We start from the raw sequence: 22544 nt of genomic DNA, 5'->3' as shown, positions 1-22544 counted from the left end.
CTTGCACCCAAAAATCGTATTCACAGGTTTGCAACCTATGGCTTTCCAGATGTTCTGGACTAAAGGTCCCATCAGTGCTAGTCAGCATAGTCAATGGGGAGGGAGTCAATTGGAGTCCTAGTCAAACGCATCAGGTGATCCACAGGTCGCAGACCCCATATCATTTGGACATGGTTAATAGACTCCTCCCAGGCACCAGTACACACCTTTTACAGCTGTACTCTCCCTTATAAGTTTACATTATGGGAGTTGCCGTCTTTGTTAACTTCCACCTAACAAACTGGATCTCCACACGAGATACTGTACTTTACTAAAAGTGGCCAATTGCTGTAAAACTTAGAACAGGCTGTCTTAGAACTTAAAAACACATACGCAATACTCACACTAAGATTATGGGATCAAATCATCCTGAATCAGCAGTTTAAGACGTTACCTGATCGATCATCTTGCGAGCGTCCTCCACCTCATTATCTTGCGTCTCTGTTTCAATGGTGTAGGTGCCAGTTTCACTCAGGCTATCGTCCTCCTCCTCGGGTTTCTTGCCCTTGATGGGCTTCAAGTCCACCGGTGACGTGGATCGTGGGGAGATCGATAGAGATGCCTGCGGTGCCAATGGAATCTGCAGGGCTGGTGGCTTGTGTGGGACTGGTGCCAAGTGGGGGACTGGCGCAGTGTAGGAGGTTGGCACAGTGTAGGAGGTTGGTGCAGTGTAGGAGGTTGGCGCAGTGTAGGAGGTTGGCGCAGTGTAGGAGGCCGGTGGCAACTGTTGGGCTGCCGTAGGTGGTACTGCCTTCTTCTCAGGTCCCTGTTTCCCAGTTTCGCTTTGATCCTTTAAATATTCTGCAGCAAACTCCTGGGCAATCTTTGACTTCTTCCCTATGCTGCCGAAGTTCTTCGTTGCAGGTTTGGAGGCAGACGACGAAGAAGAGCTAATACGATCATCAGTCTTTTCACGCCGAAATGAGCCCGATCTCTGAGGACCAGATGAACTGCTAACTGGTTTGCTGCCAGGTGCACCAACCATTGCTGGGGGCACAGGGCCGCCTGGTTTCTCAGCTGGCATGGCACCTTTCAGTTTCTCGAGCTTGGCTTTTTGTGCAGGGTCTGTGTCACTCTGGGAAGAATGGGCACTGTGCGTGAAAGACTGGGACCTTTTTTTGCGCGGGGCGTCGTCGTCGAAAAACTCAATGACGAAAGCCTGCTGGTTATGCAGCATGTCCTGCGGGTCCCTCCTTATCTGCCGCTGAAGCCTGGACTGATCTATAGCGTGCTCACTGTCCGTCTCCTTCTCTGGTGTGGGGACAAGCGGATCTTCGGTGTCACTCTGGGTACCATCTTCATGCTGATTACCTAAAAATGACAAAAATGTGAGGATTGGACAACAGCCTTTGAATTTCATTAGAAATGTGCAATTGTTTCCCACCCCCTTCAGCATCACTCCTAGCACCGGACTGCAGGAAAGGCAGCTCGGTGTTTGGTTTTTACCCGGGATATCTGGCAACGAGCTGATTAGAATTCAGAGGGCACTTTCTGCTTAAAAACCCCACATCATATCAACAGTTCTTGACTGGATGGGTTGGTTCAACAATCCACAAAAGTGAAGAATCAGGAGGCACACAACCTAACTGAACTTTTAAAAATACTGTTAAACAGCCATCCCATAATTCCCTTAAATTTGTATTAATCCATGTTGTAAGGTCAGCAAAATAACATCCAACCAGAATTGTTACAGAGAGCAAGATGTTGTAATAATTGCAACGTTTGTGGAACTAAGCCAGAGCATTCAATCGGAAAACCGTATAATGCTAACTAAGCCAGTAAGGCAGGGACACTGGTGCATTCCCGCTTGAAGCACAGCACTGCTGTGCAGTTGGTGTTTTTAAAAAGCCACTCAAGCAAGGTTGAGCTGTTGGGTAGAGGAAGTGAAGGGGCAGGCAAATAGAAGGTCCTGCAGGAAAGACAATGGGACCTGCACTTTCATTTCACTAGCCATGCAGCACAATGGTAATATTTAATTCATGGTGTGAGCTGGGCTAAATGCATGTACCCGTCAGAGCAGTAAAATCACAGTGCAAATCTAGGACATTTGAAAATCAAAGCATCACAAAGATGTGTTTCCATAATAAACAGTGAACATTTCAATATTGAAAAGGTGTTGGTTGCGCCAAAAATCACCACAGGAACTAACCGCATCAGCGAACAATATATTCAAAATTATAAGCCAGTTAGCCACATGTGGTGTATTGTATTCAACTATTTTGATTCATAGCAGCTCAGCTCTTGCTCGTGGGTCCTCGTGCGGATGGATATCCAATGGCTGCATAGTGTGATGAATCCGATGGTGTCATCAGTCCTTTACCAGCGGTGACCTCTCCCCATGTGACCACTGGATGGCAGACGCTACCTGGTCCTGACCCCGGGGGAGGCTACATGAGGGAGCATCACATGGGGGAGACAACACTCATGGGGGGATATCACCGGCCGAGTCTAGGTATCCCCCCCTGTTCCTTCTACGGATACCGCCTCCATGCTTTAATGGCATACTGTCATGACACCCTTCACTCCACGGCCCCACCCCTGAAAGTTACTGAGAATACCTTCCCATGCTCTGTATACAATTCTTCAAGAACTCACTTCTCTTTTCCAGGACGTAAAAGTACTGTGACGAGGAAGCTGAGCGGAGTAATGAAGATTGATAAGAGGCCAGAAGCCCACCTTTGCTCTATTGGTTGTGAGCGCATGCTTGATACCGGGACATTTAAACTGCAGAGCCAGCTGACAGAAGGAAGACGCTGCCTGGGAGAATCTTGTACTCTCGGTAGCGACCGAGGGACCACTGCACTGTTCAGAAGTCCATGGAGCCAGTTGGCTCATGGAGGAGGTTGAGGAGAGCAGACTGCAGGAGCTGGTCCGCTGCGAGGATGCCATGAGTGGAAGAAAAGGGAAGACTCGCTGGCGTACACAAGTACCGAAAAGCAGCATCTACACGCTTGAGAACGGAGAAACCCAGAGCAGGCAGGCGGGAGCTGTGGAGGACGCGAAAGCCGCAAAGGAGAGGCGGGCAAATCCTAGAAGAAGGAATGGGATGCTGAAGAGCCACTGCATGCTTACCATGGGAGTACCGACGAATACCACAGGGAGCCGGCAAGTCCACCCAAGGGAAGCTGGGACACCGGGACATGTCGGCAACCCAACTGAAGGCAAATCAGAGTAAATGAAGCATATGAAAGAGAATGGGAGACTCAATGTTTCCTAAAAACACATAATTGAATTAATATGAAATATTGCCAAGTTTGCCCAGTAAAACACATGAGAAAGTAATGGCAGGAGACTATACCAGGTAGATTCAAGTTGCAAGTGTGTTAAGTGAAGCACAGAAGAAAGCTCTGGCAGGAGAGTATACCAGTCAAAGTCAAGTTGGACAGTGTGTGAAGTAAAATCACATGAGGGGGTCCTGGTAAGGATAGATCTGGTATAGCCGAATAATGTTTTGAAAGTATACTAAAGAGGAGAGGAAATCTGGCAGGAGAGTACACTAGGTATCCTATCTTAATTAAGACTAACAGCCAAGTTGTTTTGCCTACAAGTTGCTTTGCTGACCAAAAGAAGCCTAAGGAAACCCCATATCCTTAAAGTTTAAACTGCAGTGAAGAGAAATCCAGGGGAAGGGAGTCATCCTCTGGAACTAGAATGTGATCCAACAGGAACTTGTGTTGGAGTTACGCCTTTCCTTTTGGAACATTGGTACTTTTCAAGGCCAAAGACATTTCCCCGTTCACCTTAGAGTTAATGTTTAGAGTGTGAGGGCCAAAATAGCGTTTCTGACACAGGACATTTTTGCTTTGGACATCTTAACATTGGACAGAGCTTAGTTTTACTTTAGGTGGGAAATACCTCCTAGAATAGGGATACTGAGGCATTTTGCAACCCTTTTTTGTTTCAATAAAAGTGTATGGCCCAAACCATGAGTCCTCTGTGTTGGCGTCTCATTCCTGGTTCCTGACAATTACACTGTATGCCTTCCTTTCAAGTTTTGGAAGTGCTCCAAGGCAGCAATTTAAGATAAATCTCACAAGCTTAAATTTCAACAAATATATTAACACTTCCTGGAAGCAAATTAACCTCCTGGTCAAGCCCATCCCGGAGAAGTGGTGAAACATATTTATTTTTATTGTTTCAGCAGAATCTGTTCATATTGAAAGTTTGGATTATGCTGGACTGGACAAACTACCTGTCGAAGCCACTGCACTGGATTTACAAAACATATTCTAGGCCAGTTTCAGATGCTGGTCCACGGGTGCAAGTTGACACACATATCCTTTACTCCGCTTCCGTATTTCCAGAACTATTTCCCTGAAATGTAAAAGCTCGGCAAAGGCAGATCCGTCACCACACCCTTATTTCGGCAGAACTGTAGTACTGTGCTAGGCCATGCCTTAGAAACAGGTTCCAACGTAACAGGCAACTGTTAGAAGTGCCATTTGGTACAAGAATGACATTATGATAGTTTATTCATGATAAACTGGTCTGAAATTCTTAGACATCAGAATATCATATCGGGTCCAAAGCTCTCCACTGGCTAGCAATGTAAGCAAGAGAGATTCCAAACTCCTATCGGTCCACCAGGCTCACAAAAGCATCCGAAGTACTGGCTGTCAGATACCCACTGGTATGTCCCTTCAAGGAAGGTCAGATTCGGTGACGGTGGGTTCCTTTGGTAGTGTATAAAGTACTCTGTGGATTAAAAAGACATTGGATGAAAAGTCCTACACTCTGCAAGGCACCTCCTAGAAAACCTAACTCACTCCATATGTACCCATATGTAGATTGCTCAAGTCTGGTCCATATTCTAACATCCAGACACCGAAGACGACATTTCGTGCAATAACAACAATGTTGCAAGTTTACAATACAGCTGCAAAGATCAAAACCATGGCAGTGTGGAAGCTGTACAGATACATGCTTGCATCTCCCATTTGCGGACCACCCCCTCATCCAAATTTCATGCATATTAGCTATGAAGCCTATGCGCTTTCACTTTGCTGTAGCGCTCCACTAAAGAGGACACCCTGCTGGTTTTAGAACTAGTCCCCCCAAGAGTGTTTTTCAAAATGTAATAGCCACAGAAGCATTCACCTTTGAGAGTCCGGACATGGACTGACAGATCACTCTTCGTGCTGTACACATCCTCTCCCGGAGACGGTCGCCTCATTAAGCTAGGATCATTCTGGACCAACCAATCGACTACTTTGCTCTCTGCCGACATCATTTCCGTGTGAGCAGGATCTTTTCCTCCCGGCCTCCTCTGCCTCAGTGAAAACTTGGTCACATGGTCCTTTATTTTGATTTTACCGGGGCGGTCATCATCAAACTCTATCGTGAAAGATGCATGGCTCTGCACAACCGGGGGCGTGGCAGAGTCTGTGTCCTTGGTTGGAATTTCGTGCACCTGTGCTTCCGGAGATTTTGGCGGCGGCGGTTGTTGGAATTCTTTTGTTGGAATTTCGAAGTAACTTGGCTCTCTTCTGAACGTGTAAACAGGCGGCTCCTGGGAGTCTCTGTAAGCAGAAATGTTACCGTTCATCTCCTCTTCGTGCTGAGAGAGCTCTTTCGTTCTTTCTATTTAAAAAAAGGATTAGTAAATAAGATGTAAACCATTAAAGTTACTCTTAAAGATAAAGTACTCATTTAGGTAGATCATTGGATTCAACAAACAATATTTTTGTCACAACCAAATTCACAACTATGACAGATTTAAAAAAGGGTACAGAGGCCTTTATAGACCCTTGCCCTCGTCGTCTGCAATTTAAGGACACAATGTTTGGTTGAAGACGCCACCAACATAAGGACATCTTTAGCATTGTCTGGAAAATTGCCTTGATTTGAGGCTCTCTGATTATTTTATTTCAATTCATTATCAATTCATTATTCAGGCTCTTACTAACAGCCACTTAAGGAAGGCCAAGCAATAGATGTGAAACAGCACCCCAAAGGCTTCCCTGCGTACTACCAGCGATTATAAATTCTGTTTGCGGTCACAAGAGCCAACCAGAAAAGGCAGCATCTGTTAACGGGCCTCTAGGCTCTAGAAACGAACACTTGGAGATTTACTTCACACCAAGTTGAAAGTCACAATAGTACACAAAACCAGATGTCAAGCAACACACCATACTTGAAGATGCAAGATCGCAAAAACCTATTGAAATTATAAATTGATTGTGAAACTTTGGTGAGCATTCCAGCAAGCTTTGTGACAATGACAGTCTGGCAGGGGCTTACCAGAATAGTTCTCTTCTTGCCTTCTGCCCTCCTGCCTTTCTAGTTGGTGGTTTTCATCGTCGTCTCCCCACCACGAGGGTTGGCCATAGAGCGGCGTGCGGTAGATGGTGCCCTCTAAGAAAAGAAATGGCAAGGCGTTAGACATTGCTAGAGTTCTTGGATTTCCCATCAACGGGTATTGGTCACAGGTGACAACGCCAGGGCACAGGAGCTGCCCCAAGAAACCCCACCACGCTCTCTCCGACTTGCTCTGGGGAACAACTTAATATGGAAGCAGTAGGATGCTATTGCCACGGCTTTTGTGAGTTTTACACACACACACACACACACACACACACACACACACACACACACATAAAAGGTTTACATCGGGGCTGTCCAACTCGAGGGCCGGAATCCCAACAGGTTTTCAGGATATCCCTAATTCATATTCACGAGCAAAAATGATCATACATTTAGAATCATTGTATGCTAATTTCTCATGAATATTAATGAGGGGTATTCTGAAAATCTGACATGGGTCTGGTCCTCGAGGCCAGAGTTGGACAACCCTGGTTTACATAATGCTGAGCTACTGCCGTTTTGCTTCAGTACGGCTGTGAACAATCGAAGCAACCAAACATGGAGATCTTAACTGAACTCTTGACTGACCGTAGGACATATTTTGATCCCAATTTACTGGATTTGTGGAGGCTGACATGGAATGTGTCCTCTCAAGCCCCAGTAACCTCCTTGCAAACATTTACAAGATTCCCCAGCAGAGGGGTGCACAATTACCATGGCGCGTGCTATACAAAATCATGCAAATCCATTACTCTTGCAGCAGCTGTATTGTTCTGTTTTTGAAAAGTGAAACTTTATTCCAAGTTATTTTGTTGGAGTCGGAGCGGTTAAAGTGAGCATTTCCTTCTGCACACAAACCACACATTCAAAAATCTTCAGATCATTTGTTGTGTGTTCATGGTGTATTCACCCATTACACAACTAAGGGACTTGCGACTATTAAAAAGAAAAAGTGAAACTGACTGGTGCCTTTGCCCCTCCCTTGAGAATAAAAAGAAGCTAGCGTCCACTGCATCATACTATAAAAAAGAAATTTGCCAGGCAAAAATAAACTCCTACAATGAACGGATAGCCAACTCCAACTCTAGTATGAGAGAACTATTCACAATCCTAAAAGAGCTAGAGTCCCCCATCTCTCCACCCGACAACTGCATCAAAGATAAGAACTGGTGCTCCGAGATACAACAAGCATTAACCAACAAACTCAATACCCTCCAAACCAAAATAAAAAATAAGAAAGTCTCTAAATGTATCCCAACCCACTCAACTACCACCTAACGCCACCATCCCTGACCCTAATACCACATTCAGTTTCACTAAAATAACAACCCGCAGAGTGGCAGTCTTGCAGCTTACTGCCACCACCCAGTCTTTTCTCCAGTTCTACAGTTGGAGGTGTGTTTCCTGCTACACCTAATCCTGCAAAGACTCATTTGCACCGCAGAGCGGACGCGGAGTGGCAGTGAGTGGCAGTCTTGCAGCTTACTCCCACCACCCAGTCTTTTCTCCAGTTCTACAGTTGGAGGTGTGTTTCCTGCTACACCTAATCCTGCAAAGACTCATTTGCACCGTGGAGCGGACGCAGAGTGGCGGTGAGTGGCAGTCTTGCAGTCATGCCAGGCAGAACGGCAAAGGCTGCCCCTGCCCCTTCCCCCCCCTCAGCACTGCTCCTGGATCCAGAAGATACGACAGGACGCTGCCTAAGAAGTTACTCTAAGTTGTCATCAATAAAAACTACAGTAACTGTCCCGCCAGATCATAAAAAATCTCCTTCTACTGACGACTCGCCTATCTTCCTGAATCCAGGACTCAACCTCCCATTACATCAGGGAAATGGAAATGGAGCCAGCGTTCAAGCTCCCGCCAAAACAGGCAGTGGAAAACTCACATGTTTGAATAACGTAGATACTGCTCTAATTCAAAGTGAAGCCGACCTACCTTGTGGAGACATCCCAGTCTAGGACAGCCACAGCCGCAGGGCCGAGATTCGACCCTCCTCCACGCTTGCTGTGACCGCCACATCGACGAATGCCGGCCCGGCCCTCAACGGAGCTCCGCGGCCCCTCGGAGGGGAGGTGGCGTTGAGTCCTCCAGTGCTGTCGACTGGCGTTTCTCTTGGGAGTGCGGCGACGATTCTAGCCGCGGGTGGCCCTCAGCGGTTCCTCGCAGGGGGTGGGGCGCTCTGGGTCCCGCAACCCTGCCCATAGTTGCACCCCCCGAGCCGGCTGCTGCGGTCATCGCAGCGGCCGGCGTTCCGCTGTCTCCCGGAGGGGAGGCGGCGTTGAGCCCGCGGGTGGTGCAAGACCTGTTGAGGGTGGAACCCGTCGCACCAGGGCCGGAGGAGGTCCTCGCTCAGGAGAGCGGTGTGCCTGGCCTCCCTTTGGGGAGGAGCGAGGCCCAAAATCCTAACACCATCGAGGAGATTCAGCTCGGGGAGAGTGAGCAAGGACGCTTCAGTACGCCGAGAGCCGTGCGCCCAACGCCGGCACTCGAAAGCGAAAGCACGACAGCTCCTCCCTCAACCACACGAACAATAGCAGCATTGATTCATAGGGACAACTTTTCAAGTTTGCCACCCGAAAATCCAAGCTCAGACGATAACGACGACAGCCCTGTACCTCAACCAACGCGGCATGATAAGGGTGAAACCCCACTCGAAAATCAGAAAAAAAGATCTTGTTTCAAGGAAGACTCAATTACGGAAAAACCTGTCCAGGGAAAAACAACTAAACAAGCAAAATCCTCGACCTCTTGCAAGTCCATAGAAAAACAGGACAAGTCCTCCAAAACGGCTCGTGTAGGCCCCAAAAGCACAAGAAAGGGCATTAAAAATCCCCAACGGCCCATAAAACTTTTATCAGACTTTTTTCATAAACACTCAAAAGCTATTAGAGAGAAATGCAAAGAGCTCACAGATGCCGAAATTCTTGAGGCAGCGGACGAAATTACACCACCACGCAAACATCGTAGGCTGGTACAAGTTCAACGTAAATCCTCTCTCCCCTCTTTAAAAGAAGACGGCAATTAGCCCATAGCATAGATAGGGCTAACTGGAACTTCACAGGAAAAGCGACTCCCAAAAGTGTATATATATATTGATGGCAGAGTCTGGGACCCAGCCGGCCCCAATCCAGAGCTTGCCCTTAACATCCTCTCCAACATTAGCCACCCCAATTGCAATCAACGGTAAGGCCAAATTTCCCGTCCCCACCCCAGAAGCCCTACAAAATTCCAACAGTAACGAACATGAAGCATCAAACCAAAATAAGCTTCACCTTCAAGAGGCATCAGTGGCGGAGAGGCTTCTACCACTTACAAACAGCCCGATCCCACCAACGTGTGGACGTCTCGATTTAGCTAGTCCAATTCAACCTTTCTCACAAGACTCGTCGATCATTTGCGACCCAAAACATGGAACAAACGAGTCGACCACCCACAACGACCAGGCACTTGGTACCCCAACCCTGCCTTTAAGGGAGCCTTGTAGAACTAACAAACAAACGTCAGAAAAGGACCTTCGAAACCACTACCCTTTAAAATCCGTAAACAGACTACAGTTTGAAAAAACTCTAGATTCCTTCTACTCAAACTTAGACAACTACAATAACCCAAGAAGGCACTCTTCAGACCATCCACCTAGAAGACTGTCTTCTGTATACATGCCAATTACGCGCCCGCCGTCGCCAACAAGGGGAAGACCTGCCCCTCACGGTCCAACTACTTCAATTGACTCACAACCAAAAAAATTGGATACAAGCACTTTGATGTCAGCACTAACGATAGCACTTAACCCATTTGTGAAATTGTACGAAACAATTGGAGACACCATGAAAGACCACACATCGATCCAAGCGACAATATTAAATAAATTGACTTTCCTGGAAGGATACATCATGGCCTTAGAGACAAACAAACCACTGATTGTCAGCAGACCTACTTAAGAACCACCTTCGCCCTTAACCCAAGATCTAGCTCCACTTAAGAGATCTGCGCCCCCAGGAAAGCAACCTACTAAAACAGAAGGTACCCAAACTTTATCCTTCATTGACCTAACTGTCCCTTTCGCTCTCCCGTCTGAAAAGCTTAAGTTACCCAAAGTAAACAAAGAAGCCAACACCAAATGTAAAACATCTCTACAATTGGAACCAATTTTTCATCAACAAGAGCCACTCAGACCCAAGGTGATAACTCCTCAAAATCAGACTGCGACCCCTCTGAACACGAAGGAGCAAGTAAAAGACTCACAGGACTCGAATAGGGACAAACTTGAGCCACTTAACCATTCCCCGAGAGGGGTTGACGCCTTTCTAAACAATGAGGATATGATGAACATTACCCAACATCTTGCGAACTCACCAAAAATTCCTCCCTTGGAACACCAAGAAATCGCTGATTCCTCCGTAACTTGTTTACATCCACAACGACATCCTAGTGAAGGAACGGAGCTTATAGAATCCCCATTCCTTACCCTTGAAGAACAAAGACATTGAATAATCATGAACAGTTACGACCCAAAAGAACATCTCCCTGTGGAACCTTCTGTTAAACCTCAATTTAGATCTAATCCTCAATCTCAAGAGAGCACTAAGCGAGGCAGCCACATACAGAGGCGGACTATCGGACAGGAAGCCAAAACGCAGAGAAGTCCCGGGGTACACCGTTCAAAAGCTCGACAAGAGAAGCCTCTGATAAGAGATAACACCAAATTACCCTCGAGGACGACCTGCAAATCCAAAACTGAAAATTACCACACCAAACCTCAAATCCGATGGATATTAAAACTTGAGCAAGTTCCTGGAAACCACGACAAAGTGACACTAAACAGAAGAGCAGTCATTGACTTATTTAGCCATATTCCAAAATTACGATCAGTGAAATCGGCTGACTTACTGCTAGTCGATCCAAGTCACCGTGGCTCTAAAGCGATTTCACATTTGTACATAGCGTCATCAGCAATAAATATCCTTCTAAGATCTCCACTAGAGGACTTACTAACAATGGGCTACGACCTTATTGAATCCACGAGGGAAATAAAATCACACAATCACCGGGAATATAAAGAGACGCAGGGGCATGCCAAAGCAACTGATAGATCTGCCATACCATGCCAAAATCCTCGATCCTTTCCGAAGGAAACCAACATAACTTCCATTTCGGAATTTAAAGAAAGTTTTACTAAAGCAAAAGAAACAACGTCGACTACAAGTCGTCCTGCAAACTCATCAAAATCGGTGTACAAAAACTTAAAAGTTCCTGACTTACAGGTCAAGACCAACCTCTCAAAAGAAGATCTGAAAATTCAAAGAAAAGTTCTGAACGAGCATTGCTCTAAGGCAACTACATCTCCCTCAAGTTCGTCACTACTCTCAATTTGGTCATGGCTACCCAAAGCCCTAAAGATAAATCAACAGAAATAGCCACTCAAGAACAAGATCTACTGCAACACAAGTGTCACTTTGAAATCCAGTGATCAAGATCGAATAAAAATGTGCTAATGGAATACTCGTGGATTTCGCCATCTGACAGCACATGGTTCCATAAACCTGAACGACTATGATGTCATCTGTCTGCAAGAGACATGGCTTCTCCGACCTCCAATTTTGGATGGCTACGAGACCAACATAGTGTTGGCCAAGAAAGGTCCCTCAGGTCGTCCAACAGCAGGCCTCCTCATTGCAATTCGCAGTGGACGAGGATTAACTGAAATACAAAAACTGAAGGAAACCAATTTCATGCTGATGGTGAAACTAAATTGGCTAACAAGAGATAAAAAAACGAACAAAACAACGACAATCATAGTCGTTTCAATCTACTGGAACCCAGCCACCATAGACTGTTCAAAATTCGTCAGCACTATTGAACAAGAATTCGACCAAGCCCAAGTCTCCTACCAACCGGACCAAGTAGTTTTATGTGGAGACCTCAATATTAACTGTCAACCTCCAGCCACAGCTGCGACGTCCAAACCAAAAGAAACGCCAAATGATCTGAGATCAACTAAATGGCTAAATCTGATGAATTCCAGATCACTGGATAACCTAGATCAAGTCTTCCCGGACCCAAACAGACTGCCCACCTGGGAACGAGGGAGCTCAAATTCATCAATTGACCATATTTTTGTTTCTCGTTCCTTACTTCCACACATCACCTCATACACGGTGGTCAAAACATTGGAAAGCGATCACAACCTCTTAGAAACTACCTGGATTTCGAACTCCCCAACTTACCAAACAATGACTGCAAAAATCGAATTAACATCGCAGGGAACAAGACTCAGGATGACAGAAAAGGCCATAACTTCTATATCAGTATTATACAAAGATAGTGTCAACCAACCATCAAGGACGGATATGGATTATACTCCACTATTGACCACCTTTAGAGTCCCGCAGAAAAAAAAAGCCAAGAACGACAGGTCAAAAACACATTTACGACAAACCGCTGAAAAAAAACGAGACCGAAGGAAAACAAAAAGACAGGCGCTGAAACTTGATTTCCAGCAATCTTCTATCATCATCAAAACAGCTGTAAAAGCCTACAACTCATGGCTGAGGGGCCATCGACACAAACTTTTCCAAAAAGACGCTGAATATATCTTAAAGGCTATCGCTGGCAACCATGCCAGAGACTTTTGGTCATTGCTCCACTCAACAACACCAGGTGCTCGTCCGTGCCAACTAAATGGAACTGGCCAATCGGCTTGGGAAGTCCACTTTAAAACCCTCTTCCGGAGCCCTACAACTTACGACCCAGCACAGGCAATTAGCGAAGCTCCTTGGATTTGCCTGGACAATACCGAAGACATCCAAGACATCATCAAAAAATTGAAACCATTGCGCGCTCCAGGTCCAGATGGAATTACCAACTTCGACCTGAAATCACACCCCGAAGCTTGGTCGCCTCTTTTGAGCCAAATCTTTAGACGCTGCTCCTCCACCAAATCCATCCCTCCATCTTGGACACACGCAAATGTAGTCCCTATTTACAAAAAAGGAAATAGGTCAGATCCAGTCAGCTACCGCCCCATCGCCCTTCTGGACCCTATAGGTAAACTGTTTGGGTCCCTCCTTCTAAAACACTTCACCTCTTGGGCCAACAAAGCCCCATGCCAGGATAAATTGCAAACTGGCTTCAAAAAGAACTTGGGCACAAACGCTAACATCCTAATATTGAGCTCACTCAAAAGTAAAGTTCTGGAAGGCCGACCGTGTCTATTCATCACTTTCGTCGACCTTACCCAGGCGCTTGATAAAGTGGACCGCGCAAGATTGTGGCTGAAACGTACCCAATGGAAACGCCCATCCAATCAAGGCCCTTTATACCAACACGTCCATGCGGGTCCGCCTCAATCAACAAGGGGCTCTATCGGAAGAAATAACAACGGCCAGAGGTGTCAAACAGGGCTGCCCTTTGGCCCCGGCCCTGTTTTGGACCTACTTAGGTGACTTCCAGGAAACAGAAAAATCGGTTCGAGGTTTCCCTCCAAAGCTAGGAGGCGACCTGATCAGTCGTCTTCTATACGCCGACGACCTAATTCTTCTGGATAACACTCCAATAGGCCTACAGCGCCAGCTAACTAACTTGCAACAATACATGACGGCAAATAACCTGGAAATTAACGAATCAAAAACCAAAATGATGGTTATCGGAAAGACTGTGAAAAAGAAAGATAAAATTTGCCTTAAATTGGCCACGTCAACAATCGAGAGAGTCACCAACTTTAAGTACCTTGGTGTTATATTAGACAGCACGCCCAAAGAAAAAGCGATGCAAAAGGCCCTGTATGCAAAAACAACTAATTTGGCAACCCAAGGGAAAGCAATTGACTTCAAATTCGGCAGATTTTCAATCATTCCCGTCCGAGACTTTTACAAAAAGAAGGTGATACCATCTTTGACCTTTGGTGCGGACGCAATGCCGAACCTTCCCCCAGAATTATGGCCAAAACTTGAAGCAATTTTTTGGAGAACAACCCTGGGCCTTCCAAAAACCACACCCGATAACATTAATCAGACGAGAACTGTCCCTTGCGTCCCTAAAAACATTGATTGACTGTAGCAGCGTCCTGCTTTACCGGAAATGTATACAGCAAGATACTCCCTACGCTTACCAATTGATAAGCGAGGAAATTCGGCTTGGATCCTGCCAAATGCTGAGAAGATGGGAAACCAAGAACTTGACCATCTGAAACTACGTTACGACACGGAAGAGTTTATTAAAAACCCAGTCAGGGTCATTAAAAAGATCAGAGAGCTGGATTGGATCAACACAAAGGAGACCGCTGCCAAATATAACCTCACCAGTCATCTCCCTCCTTTCCTCAAGAAACTGGATACTGTTCAACCTTACCTAAAACTCTTTCCAAATAGGTCGGCGCAAAACTATTTCTTAAAGATCCGATTGAACCTGCTAGAAACTAATGAAATTTTAGCTATTCGACAACTTTCACCATCCAACTGCTGCCGAATTTGTAACTCTCCCACTGCAAAGGAAACCATCCGTCATCTTCTCCTGAACTGTCCGGCGACACAAGCCATCCGCTCTACTTACTTGAAAGATATCTTCTCAAACTTTATTCTTCAAGACGAGGAAACCTGTTGGAACAAATTGTTGGGCGGCGACAAACAGTCATGGCAGCACGCCACAATAAACATCATGCAACACATCTTTAATGTGATCCTCCCTTTGAAGACCCAAACTAGTGTTCCACCTGCTTCTTCAAACTAATCCTAGTCACCTTTGTGCAGATTCGCCGGACGGACGAAGTGTCGAAGTGTTTCTGCTACATGAGTGTTCTTTTGTTAAAAAAATCTGTATAGATTACAAACAAATAAAGAAAAAAAATAACAACCCTTAAAGTAGAAAAAACTATCCTCTCGCTCAAACCATCCAATTGCAAAGGAGATATATGCCCAGCACACATTATAAATGAGGCTGCGAGAGACCTCGCCCCTTTCATCTCCAAAATGATTAATGCTTCCTTTGCCTCCGGCACTGTCCCATCCAATCTCAAACAATCATGGGTGCTCCCGCTTCTCAAGAAGCAAAGCCTAGACCCACTTATCGCTACCAACTACCGCCCTATCACAACGGTACCATTTTTACTCAAAATTCTAGATAAAATTGCATATTTGCAGATTCAAAAACACCTCGAACAGCACAATCTCCTAGGGGTCTGAAAATCATGATTCCGACCACTAAACGGGACGGAAACTGCATTAATAGATCTGAAGACTCAGATTGATGAGCTGAGAGATCAAAGAAAAACAGCACTATTGCTGTTACTTGATCTTTCAGCGGCATTTGACCTGGTCGATCATAAGGTCCTATGTAAGCATCTTGAGTCAGCAGCCCATTTTTCCATAAGCGCGGTCAAGTGGATAGAATCATTCTTGAGTGACAGAACAAGTAGAGTATTCTCACCTTCCACTGCTGTGGATCCCACCCCCACTCTGTGCGGGGTCCCTCAAGGCTCCTGTGTGTCCCCCAACCCCTACAACATATTTACCAAGCCACCGTTTAATGATCTGGACCTTCTGGCTGTCACCTATACCAACTACGCAGACGACACTCAGACTCTCCTCCCACTTTCTGGGGATCATGGTAGGGACCTGGCGTTGGTGAATAGAATCTATCTCATCATTCAAGCATGGATGGCCACTCACGGCCTATGCCTGAATGATGACAAGACAGAGTTGATAATCCTCGGCTCCCCCTCCAACATTTCCAAACTAGGCCATAAATATGTTCCTTCAATATTGACGGTAATAATATCAGTGTCTCCAAGGAGGTCAAAACACTGGGTTTCTACCTTGACGGTACCATGTCCTTTACTAAACAACAAAATTCTCTGGCCTCTACCACAGTCTACACATGTAAGCTAATTTCCTTTCTAACGATAGTTGCCTTATACTTGCCAGAGCATTAATTCTATCAAGATTAGACTAGTTTAACACCCTCTACAGTAGTGCCAATAAAACCATCATCCAAAAACTCCAAATACTACAAAATAATGCCATTAGAGCTGCACTAGGCATCAACAAAAGAGTGCATATCTCTGCAATCAGACGCCATCACAAATGTCTATCTACCCACAACAAAATACAACTAGAAATCGCCCCCCTGACACAAAGCTCTACCTACACAATGTCGCGCCGAGATACCGAATTGACAGAATATCTAGAAGATCTTCCACTAGACCGTCTAGATCTTTCAATATCAATTGCTTGGTAGTGCCCAGATTCAAAACCTCAAAGATAGGCGGCAATAGCTTCCCTGTGAAGGCAGCCAAACTTTGGAATTCCCTGCCACACCAGTTGAGAGCTGACCTCCCCTACTCCTTCTTCAGAAAGAATCTCATCACCCACCTCAATCTGGCTGAGAACTAGCTCCATAGGATACTCTGGTACACTAGTACGATTGATTGCTAGACTGTAAATTCTGTAAATGATATTCATCTTTGTACCAAGCTGTAATTAACTCTGCCACCTGTAAAACTTATTGGCATACTGTATATTGTATTATTTCTTGTGTATTGTGGTTAGTCGCATATTGTCTGTACATTATGTAACTTGTAAGCTTCGCATAACATTGCTGCGCCCTGCTACTCCCGGGTCTGGTGCACCTTATAAATTCAATTAACAAACAACCAACCAACCATTTGGAAGGTTTAAAGGCAGATTTTCCAAAGAAAAACTAACTGTTGGGGAGTGAGACAGCAGTGATGGCTTTTGAATGACTTAATTGTGTCTTAAGCATTGGCCATTGGATGAAGAACTTGACGAATTTCTGAAATGGCAAGCAAATGCATGTACACACCTGCAACTGGCACAAACAGTGAAAAGTGTTTTTATTGTATAAACAAAGTGTGTGCTACATTCTCTTTAAATCACAAGTTTTACGTGCAACAATGTTGTCAACTAGTGAGGGAACAGTAAGAGTTGGCGGGAATCCTTTACCAAACTCTCACGAGGTAATCTCAGAAATCCTTCCGAAGCCCTCAACTCAGAACTCAGCCAATTGTTTTTTTAAATCAAAATATGAGGCCGGTCTCTATACCGACACCATGAGATGTTCTGTTACCCACCCCACCCGCCCACCCTGACCACCTTCTCATTAATGCCGATGAAAGAATGAGCTGAGGTGGAGGCGAGGGGTTTTCACGTTAACCCCTTCACATCGGCATGAACCTTCATGCATTGCTATCTGAATTCATTCTAAAATGGAAAAAGATATATAAAGTCATGGCCTTAACACTGGGAAAGTAGTACCAAGGACGGGATATACATGTATATAAAACCTGAGGGCTTAAGAGAATATTTACATTTGCAAACACTTCGACCTGCAATTTAAATGAGGTCATTGTGCATATTTAATGAAGGTTATGCAAGATAAAATAGTCTATCAGTCTACCTTGGGTGAGGCACTGACCATCTAGTCTGCTCTAAATGATCCATAAGCCGCAGGACCTGTGGTTCTCCAATGTAACATAGTAGATGCGGGGCCATGGGTACGAATATCAATGCAAGCAAATTTAAAGGGCCACTCACAAATATATTCAGTTGGACATTATGGAGCAGCAACAGACCTGCAAACTTCTTAGTTTTCCCCAGCAACCAGCAATCTAGTTGGGATTCTGCGGAGGAACATTTTACAATAAATCTATCCAACACCCTGATTTCTTTTGAAAACAAAGAGTAGGATGTGGAGGGTGGGAAGCCTGGACATACATTATTCAGTCCTTTTAAGGTGTACAGAACTATACACCGGTTCTTCTAAGAGGTGGGCGAGGTACACTCCTCTGGGCAACGATGGAGAGCCAAGTCTGGGCAGAGTGTGAGCTGAAGTCGGGACAGATTTTATGACTCTTTAGCAGCGTCACAGTAAATCTAATGAAGGCCTGACCTCAGTCACTGTCAAAAAGAAACCCAGGTTACAAATCTGGTTGGCACGGGGAGGAGATATTTGAGGGCAGGATGGGTGTGGCCTTGGTAATTACATGAAGTGGGAGGGGTGAGAAAAATAGGTTTGCGTCCTCGGCAAAGAGATGCTATGAGAAACCGAAGGAGGTGGCGTAGGTGTGAATGGGAGTGTGCCATCAACAGGACCTAGAGGGTCACCCACAAGAGCGGGGGGAGTGCAGGCAGTGCCGTTGTTCCAGGAGATGGCGAAAGTGCAACTGAGAAGGTGACCCAATCAAGGGCAATGTCCTGGAAGCAAAGATTCCAGAGGGTCAGGAGAAGATATGCACCCAACAACTCAATTAGGATAATGGACGGGAGGAGAGTAGCAATGGGAAAGAGCACGGAGCGCTGTTTCCATAGACTATCTGCTCTGGAACCCAGTTTAAAGGGGGTAAAATAAGAGGTGCCTTGAAGGCTATAGGATATCGGAGGCGTGTGTTAGAATGAAGAGGAAAGGCAAGCTCGTGTTGGGGGATCCCAGAACTTCAGGAGAAGGATTGGCAGGAGCGTAGTAAGGGTTGACAAGCCAGAGAGCGGGTGCCAGTTCAAGAGACTTGGAACCACGGAAAGATAAAAAGGAGGAAAGTCTGCAAATGAGTGGGAGCGAAAAGGAGCGCGGCGGAGAAGGGAGAGAAAGAAGGGCTGTTGCTTCTCATTCTTCAGAAATCTCAAAGGAGAAGGGGCCAAAGTCATCAGCTGGCAGGAAAGAGGAGAAAGTGCGGGCGGGAAAGTGTGGACTGGAGGGTCCTAGGTAGCTAGCCTGCGTTGGAATGGAGAGAAACAATAAAGCTGGTGAAGCAACCTGACTTGGAGAGTACTCGGCAGCGGACAGAGGTACGAGATGAATGAATAGCTTCCCTGGGATATAGAATGGCGAGTTACCTTGATTTTCCAGCAATGTGTTCATCCCACAGCTTCACATGGTGGCATCGACAAACCCAAAGGGTAATCGGCAAACTCGAATTACCGATGGGGTTTATAGCAGCTGACCATGCCTGATCCTGTGACAGGAGTAAGAGAGAAGAGTAGGATGGAAAGAGGCGCTGGAAACCCCAGAAAAGAAAAAAGGGTTGAGAGGCTCTCTGCCAATTGGTTTCTGAGGAGTTGCTGGAAAGTAGTAAGTCAGCATCTGAAGCTGGGAAGCTGGCAAAGGATACATCAGGCTGCTGTACGGTGAGGCTTAAGGAGACAGCCTCTGCCTCACAGTACCTAAAGAATTGGAGATAGGGGCACCAAGAAACCCGAAGCACACACACCCATACACAGACACCCACCTTGCGACACCAACTTATTTACAGTGCTCCAGTCATTTTGCAGCTAAACGGGTCAAAAGCCTCAGGAGGAGCATGGCCAAGGTCCTCTGTGAGCTCGGTGGGAAGGAGAGCGATATGTGGGTTTCAGGTGCAGGGGAGGATGTGTAGCCATGGGAAGGAGAGGAAGCACACAGGAACAAAAAGTGCCTATGAGAAGAGGAGGGATGGCACGGTCTGAAGGCAGTGGGGGTGCCAGAAAAACTGATGTGGAGTGGGTTGCCACAAAGGGCACAAGAGAGGGAGATTGGTTGAATTGGGATATGTTGGTTTCTCCCAAAAAAAAAAAAAAATTGAAATAAAAACCAGCTGCCAAGAACAGGGTTGTCAAGAAGAGAGCAACGCAATGGGTAATCTTTGAAACGATTGTTTACAAACGTTATATTTAACTTGCTTTAGGCAAATTGCACCGATTCATTTTTGAAAATCTACGCTCTTTAAGCAGACTGCTAGAGGAACAGCAGCTTACTTTCACGTAAGCTCTCTCCCTGCGTGTAGGTTTTCAAAACGTACTACACAAATAACTAACAGCATGTTTTACAGCACCCTCCACTCTGTGCAGTCTTGCACTTAGAGCTGCACACACATGCATTCCCCTTGGGCACAATAGGTCAATGACAACAAGCCTGATTTGGCGCAGATTCCCATTTCAAAATCCAGCAGGGACTTTCCAGATGTTTTTTCGCCAGGTGAGAACTCTGCCAAGTCAAGTTTAGCAGAACCACACATTTCTTCATAAAACGTCCCCAATAAATGGACCAAATCTTTATTTGGAAGCAGGCGTTGTGCCAACATTTGAGCACAAGGGCAGGCAAAGGAGTGGGAAAACTCCATCGAAACTTGACAACATAATGTGGTACACTGCAAATGTGAATGTAAAGAGTATTATTATGTCTGTTTAACCACAAGGCCGCGCTCATTTCTGCACACTTGCAGAACCTCTCCCAATGAATCATGAGTCCAACCACACCCAACATCGAAAACACATCCGGGCATCTGATCCAGCAACCTCGAAGCGAGAGAAGGCTTGTGTCCAACAAAGCACGCCTGCACTGGATCAAACACAGTCCCCTGACATCCCCTGAACAACTTGAGATGTCACACCATCTCTCTGGTGGCAGGACAAATGGAGGTACCGGGAACCATGTGTGAGGACTCCTGGGCAGTCGACGGACAAGCACTGAACCTTTTATTCTAGACGAACCTCCAAGTGGCTGCCTCTTGCATACCTGTTGCAGGCTTCTTTTCTCCTTTCTCGCCCTTCTCCAGCTTTGCTTGGTGGGCTTCGGAATACGCGTGCTGCTCTGCGGGCTGCTCCGCCTTTCTTGGCGCGGGTCCCTTCATGCTCATCTGGAGTTGGCTTGTGTACTTTTCATGCTGCAGGTAAATATGAGATCAAGCGCTTAGCAGTTAAAACATACAAGCAGGCAACAAGGCACCGGTGACCCTTTTGCAAACACTGTGGCAATAGCTGCCCGGGATGGGACGGAACCCAGAAACGTATGGGCAGCGTTGGGCTGAAAAATGCTGACCTCTCCCCATTCACTTTTTGGCTTCATCCAGCTAGACATTTATATTTACAGGGAATGGTGGACTTATTAGTACGAGAGGACGGTGGGATATGGAGGAAAGGAAACTCTGAGAACAAGAGACTCTACAGTACATACAGTGTACTTCACTTCTATGCCACAGTCTTCTTTCCCTCGCAATGGGACACCAAAAAGCAACCAACAACATGGGAGGGGGGTGATGACCTTCAGAGCCATAGTCCAGTCTAAAAGGTTCTTAAGGACTGGCTGATAGACCTAACTATGAAATGGAGGGAATGTCTTCTGGAGACACGCAGAGAAGACCCAGTGACTGCCTTGCATACACCATGCCTGGGAATGGTCATGGAGCTGCATTGGCTCCCAATGAATGGCTGTGAGTGCCTTTGGGGTGGGGGGGGGGGTAAAGTCATACTTTTAACAGCACTAAGGAGTGCAAGAGTGGATCCAGTGAGCAACAGATGCAATGGTACTTGCTTTCCAGGGTGGACAGGCCACTAGGCCATGCACAACATAAGGGATGACCCAATACGTTTGATATGATCAAGACTTGATTGCCACGCATACATCAACATACATCAACAGGGTGCAGAATGTGTTTCCATGGAAAGAAGGGTCTGGGGAAAACCATATCCTGATTTATGTGAACATTTGGCAAAACCTTTGGTGAGAAGCTGAATGAGTGCAAAACATCACTGTCTTGGTTAAAGGTTGTCTCTGAACGTAAATCCTTGAGCTCACTCACACATTGAGTGGAAAAACCTCCACCCAAAACACAGTCTTGCAAGTGTGAGAAAACAGAGGGTGCCTCAACCGCTAGTCCCCAGGGATCTCTCTCTCAGGTGGCCAGGACACAACCATTGCCTTTGGATCCAAACCCTGGGGGTGGACCAGTGCTGGAGGATCAGTGGGGGTGAGGCAGCCTATGGTGAGACGTTATATTCACCCCTTTTTGTTCATATATCCCATCTTATTTTGTAGGATTTTCAGAGGCCCCAACTCTTTACATAAACACTGGGGCGAGGGAGAGGGTGGCGGAGAGTAACAAGACTAACTCTCATACATCGTACTGGACATGTCCCGTTAATCAGACATGGCAAAGTCAGGCACTTGACTTCAAGGGCATACACCCGATACCAATTAGCTCTCCTCACACGGATAAAAGGCAACACCTAAAGACACACTCTGAGCAAGGCGGAACACGAGTACAAGCAGGTCTTCTGAGGGGGAAGGCAAACCTACTGCAGCAGAGTGACGGATCAAGGTAAAGGAGAGCAACGGGACGAAACCCCCCAAAGTTCCCTACCGGAGGTCGTTGCCTCTGACAGGCTGCGAAAGACACGTGGAGAAGGCCAGATCCCGCAAGTGAAGACTGCATTGTG

General features: G+C 46.1%; 1 protein-coding gene across 4 annotated transcripts in view; it reads right to left on the bottom strand.

The window, feature by feature from the left end:
• CEP170B (centrosomal protein 170B) overlaps window positions 1-22544 on the bottom strand; it is a 249526-nt gene that overhangs the window by 118790 nt on the left and 108192 nt on the right. For all 4 annotated transcript variants that reach the window (XM_069638152.1, XM_069638153.1, XM_069638154.1 and 1 more), the window contains exons 5-8: window positions 20845-20992; window positions 6280-6393; window positions 5137-5619; window positions 434-1350 (exon numbers count right to left, since the gene is read on the bottom strand). In XM_069638152.1, the coding sequence (XP_069494253.1) occupies window positions 434-1350; window positions 5137-5619; window positions 6280-6393; window positions 20845-20992 (1662 nt within the window). The remainder of the gene's footprint in view (window positions 1-433; window positions 1351-5136; window positions 5620-6279; window positions 6394-20844; window positions 20993-22544) is intronic.

This window comes from Ambystoma mexicanum, chromosome 14, assembly GCF_040938575.1.
Source record: "Ambystoma mexicanum isolate Mex_15411 chromosome 14, UKY_AmexF1_1, whole genome shotgun sequence".
In the NCBI taxonomy this organism is placed as follows: Eukaryota; Metazoa; Chordata; class Amphibia; order Caudata; family Ambystomatidae; genus Ambystoma; species Ambystoma mexicanum.
This window is presented reverse-complemented; position numbering and strand designations above follow the sequence as displayed.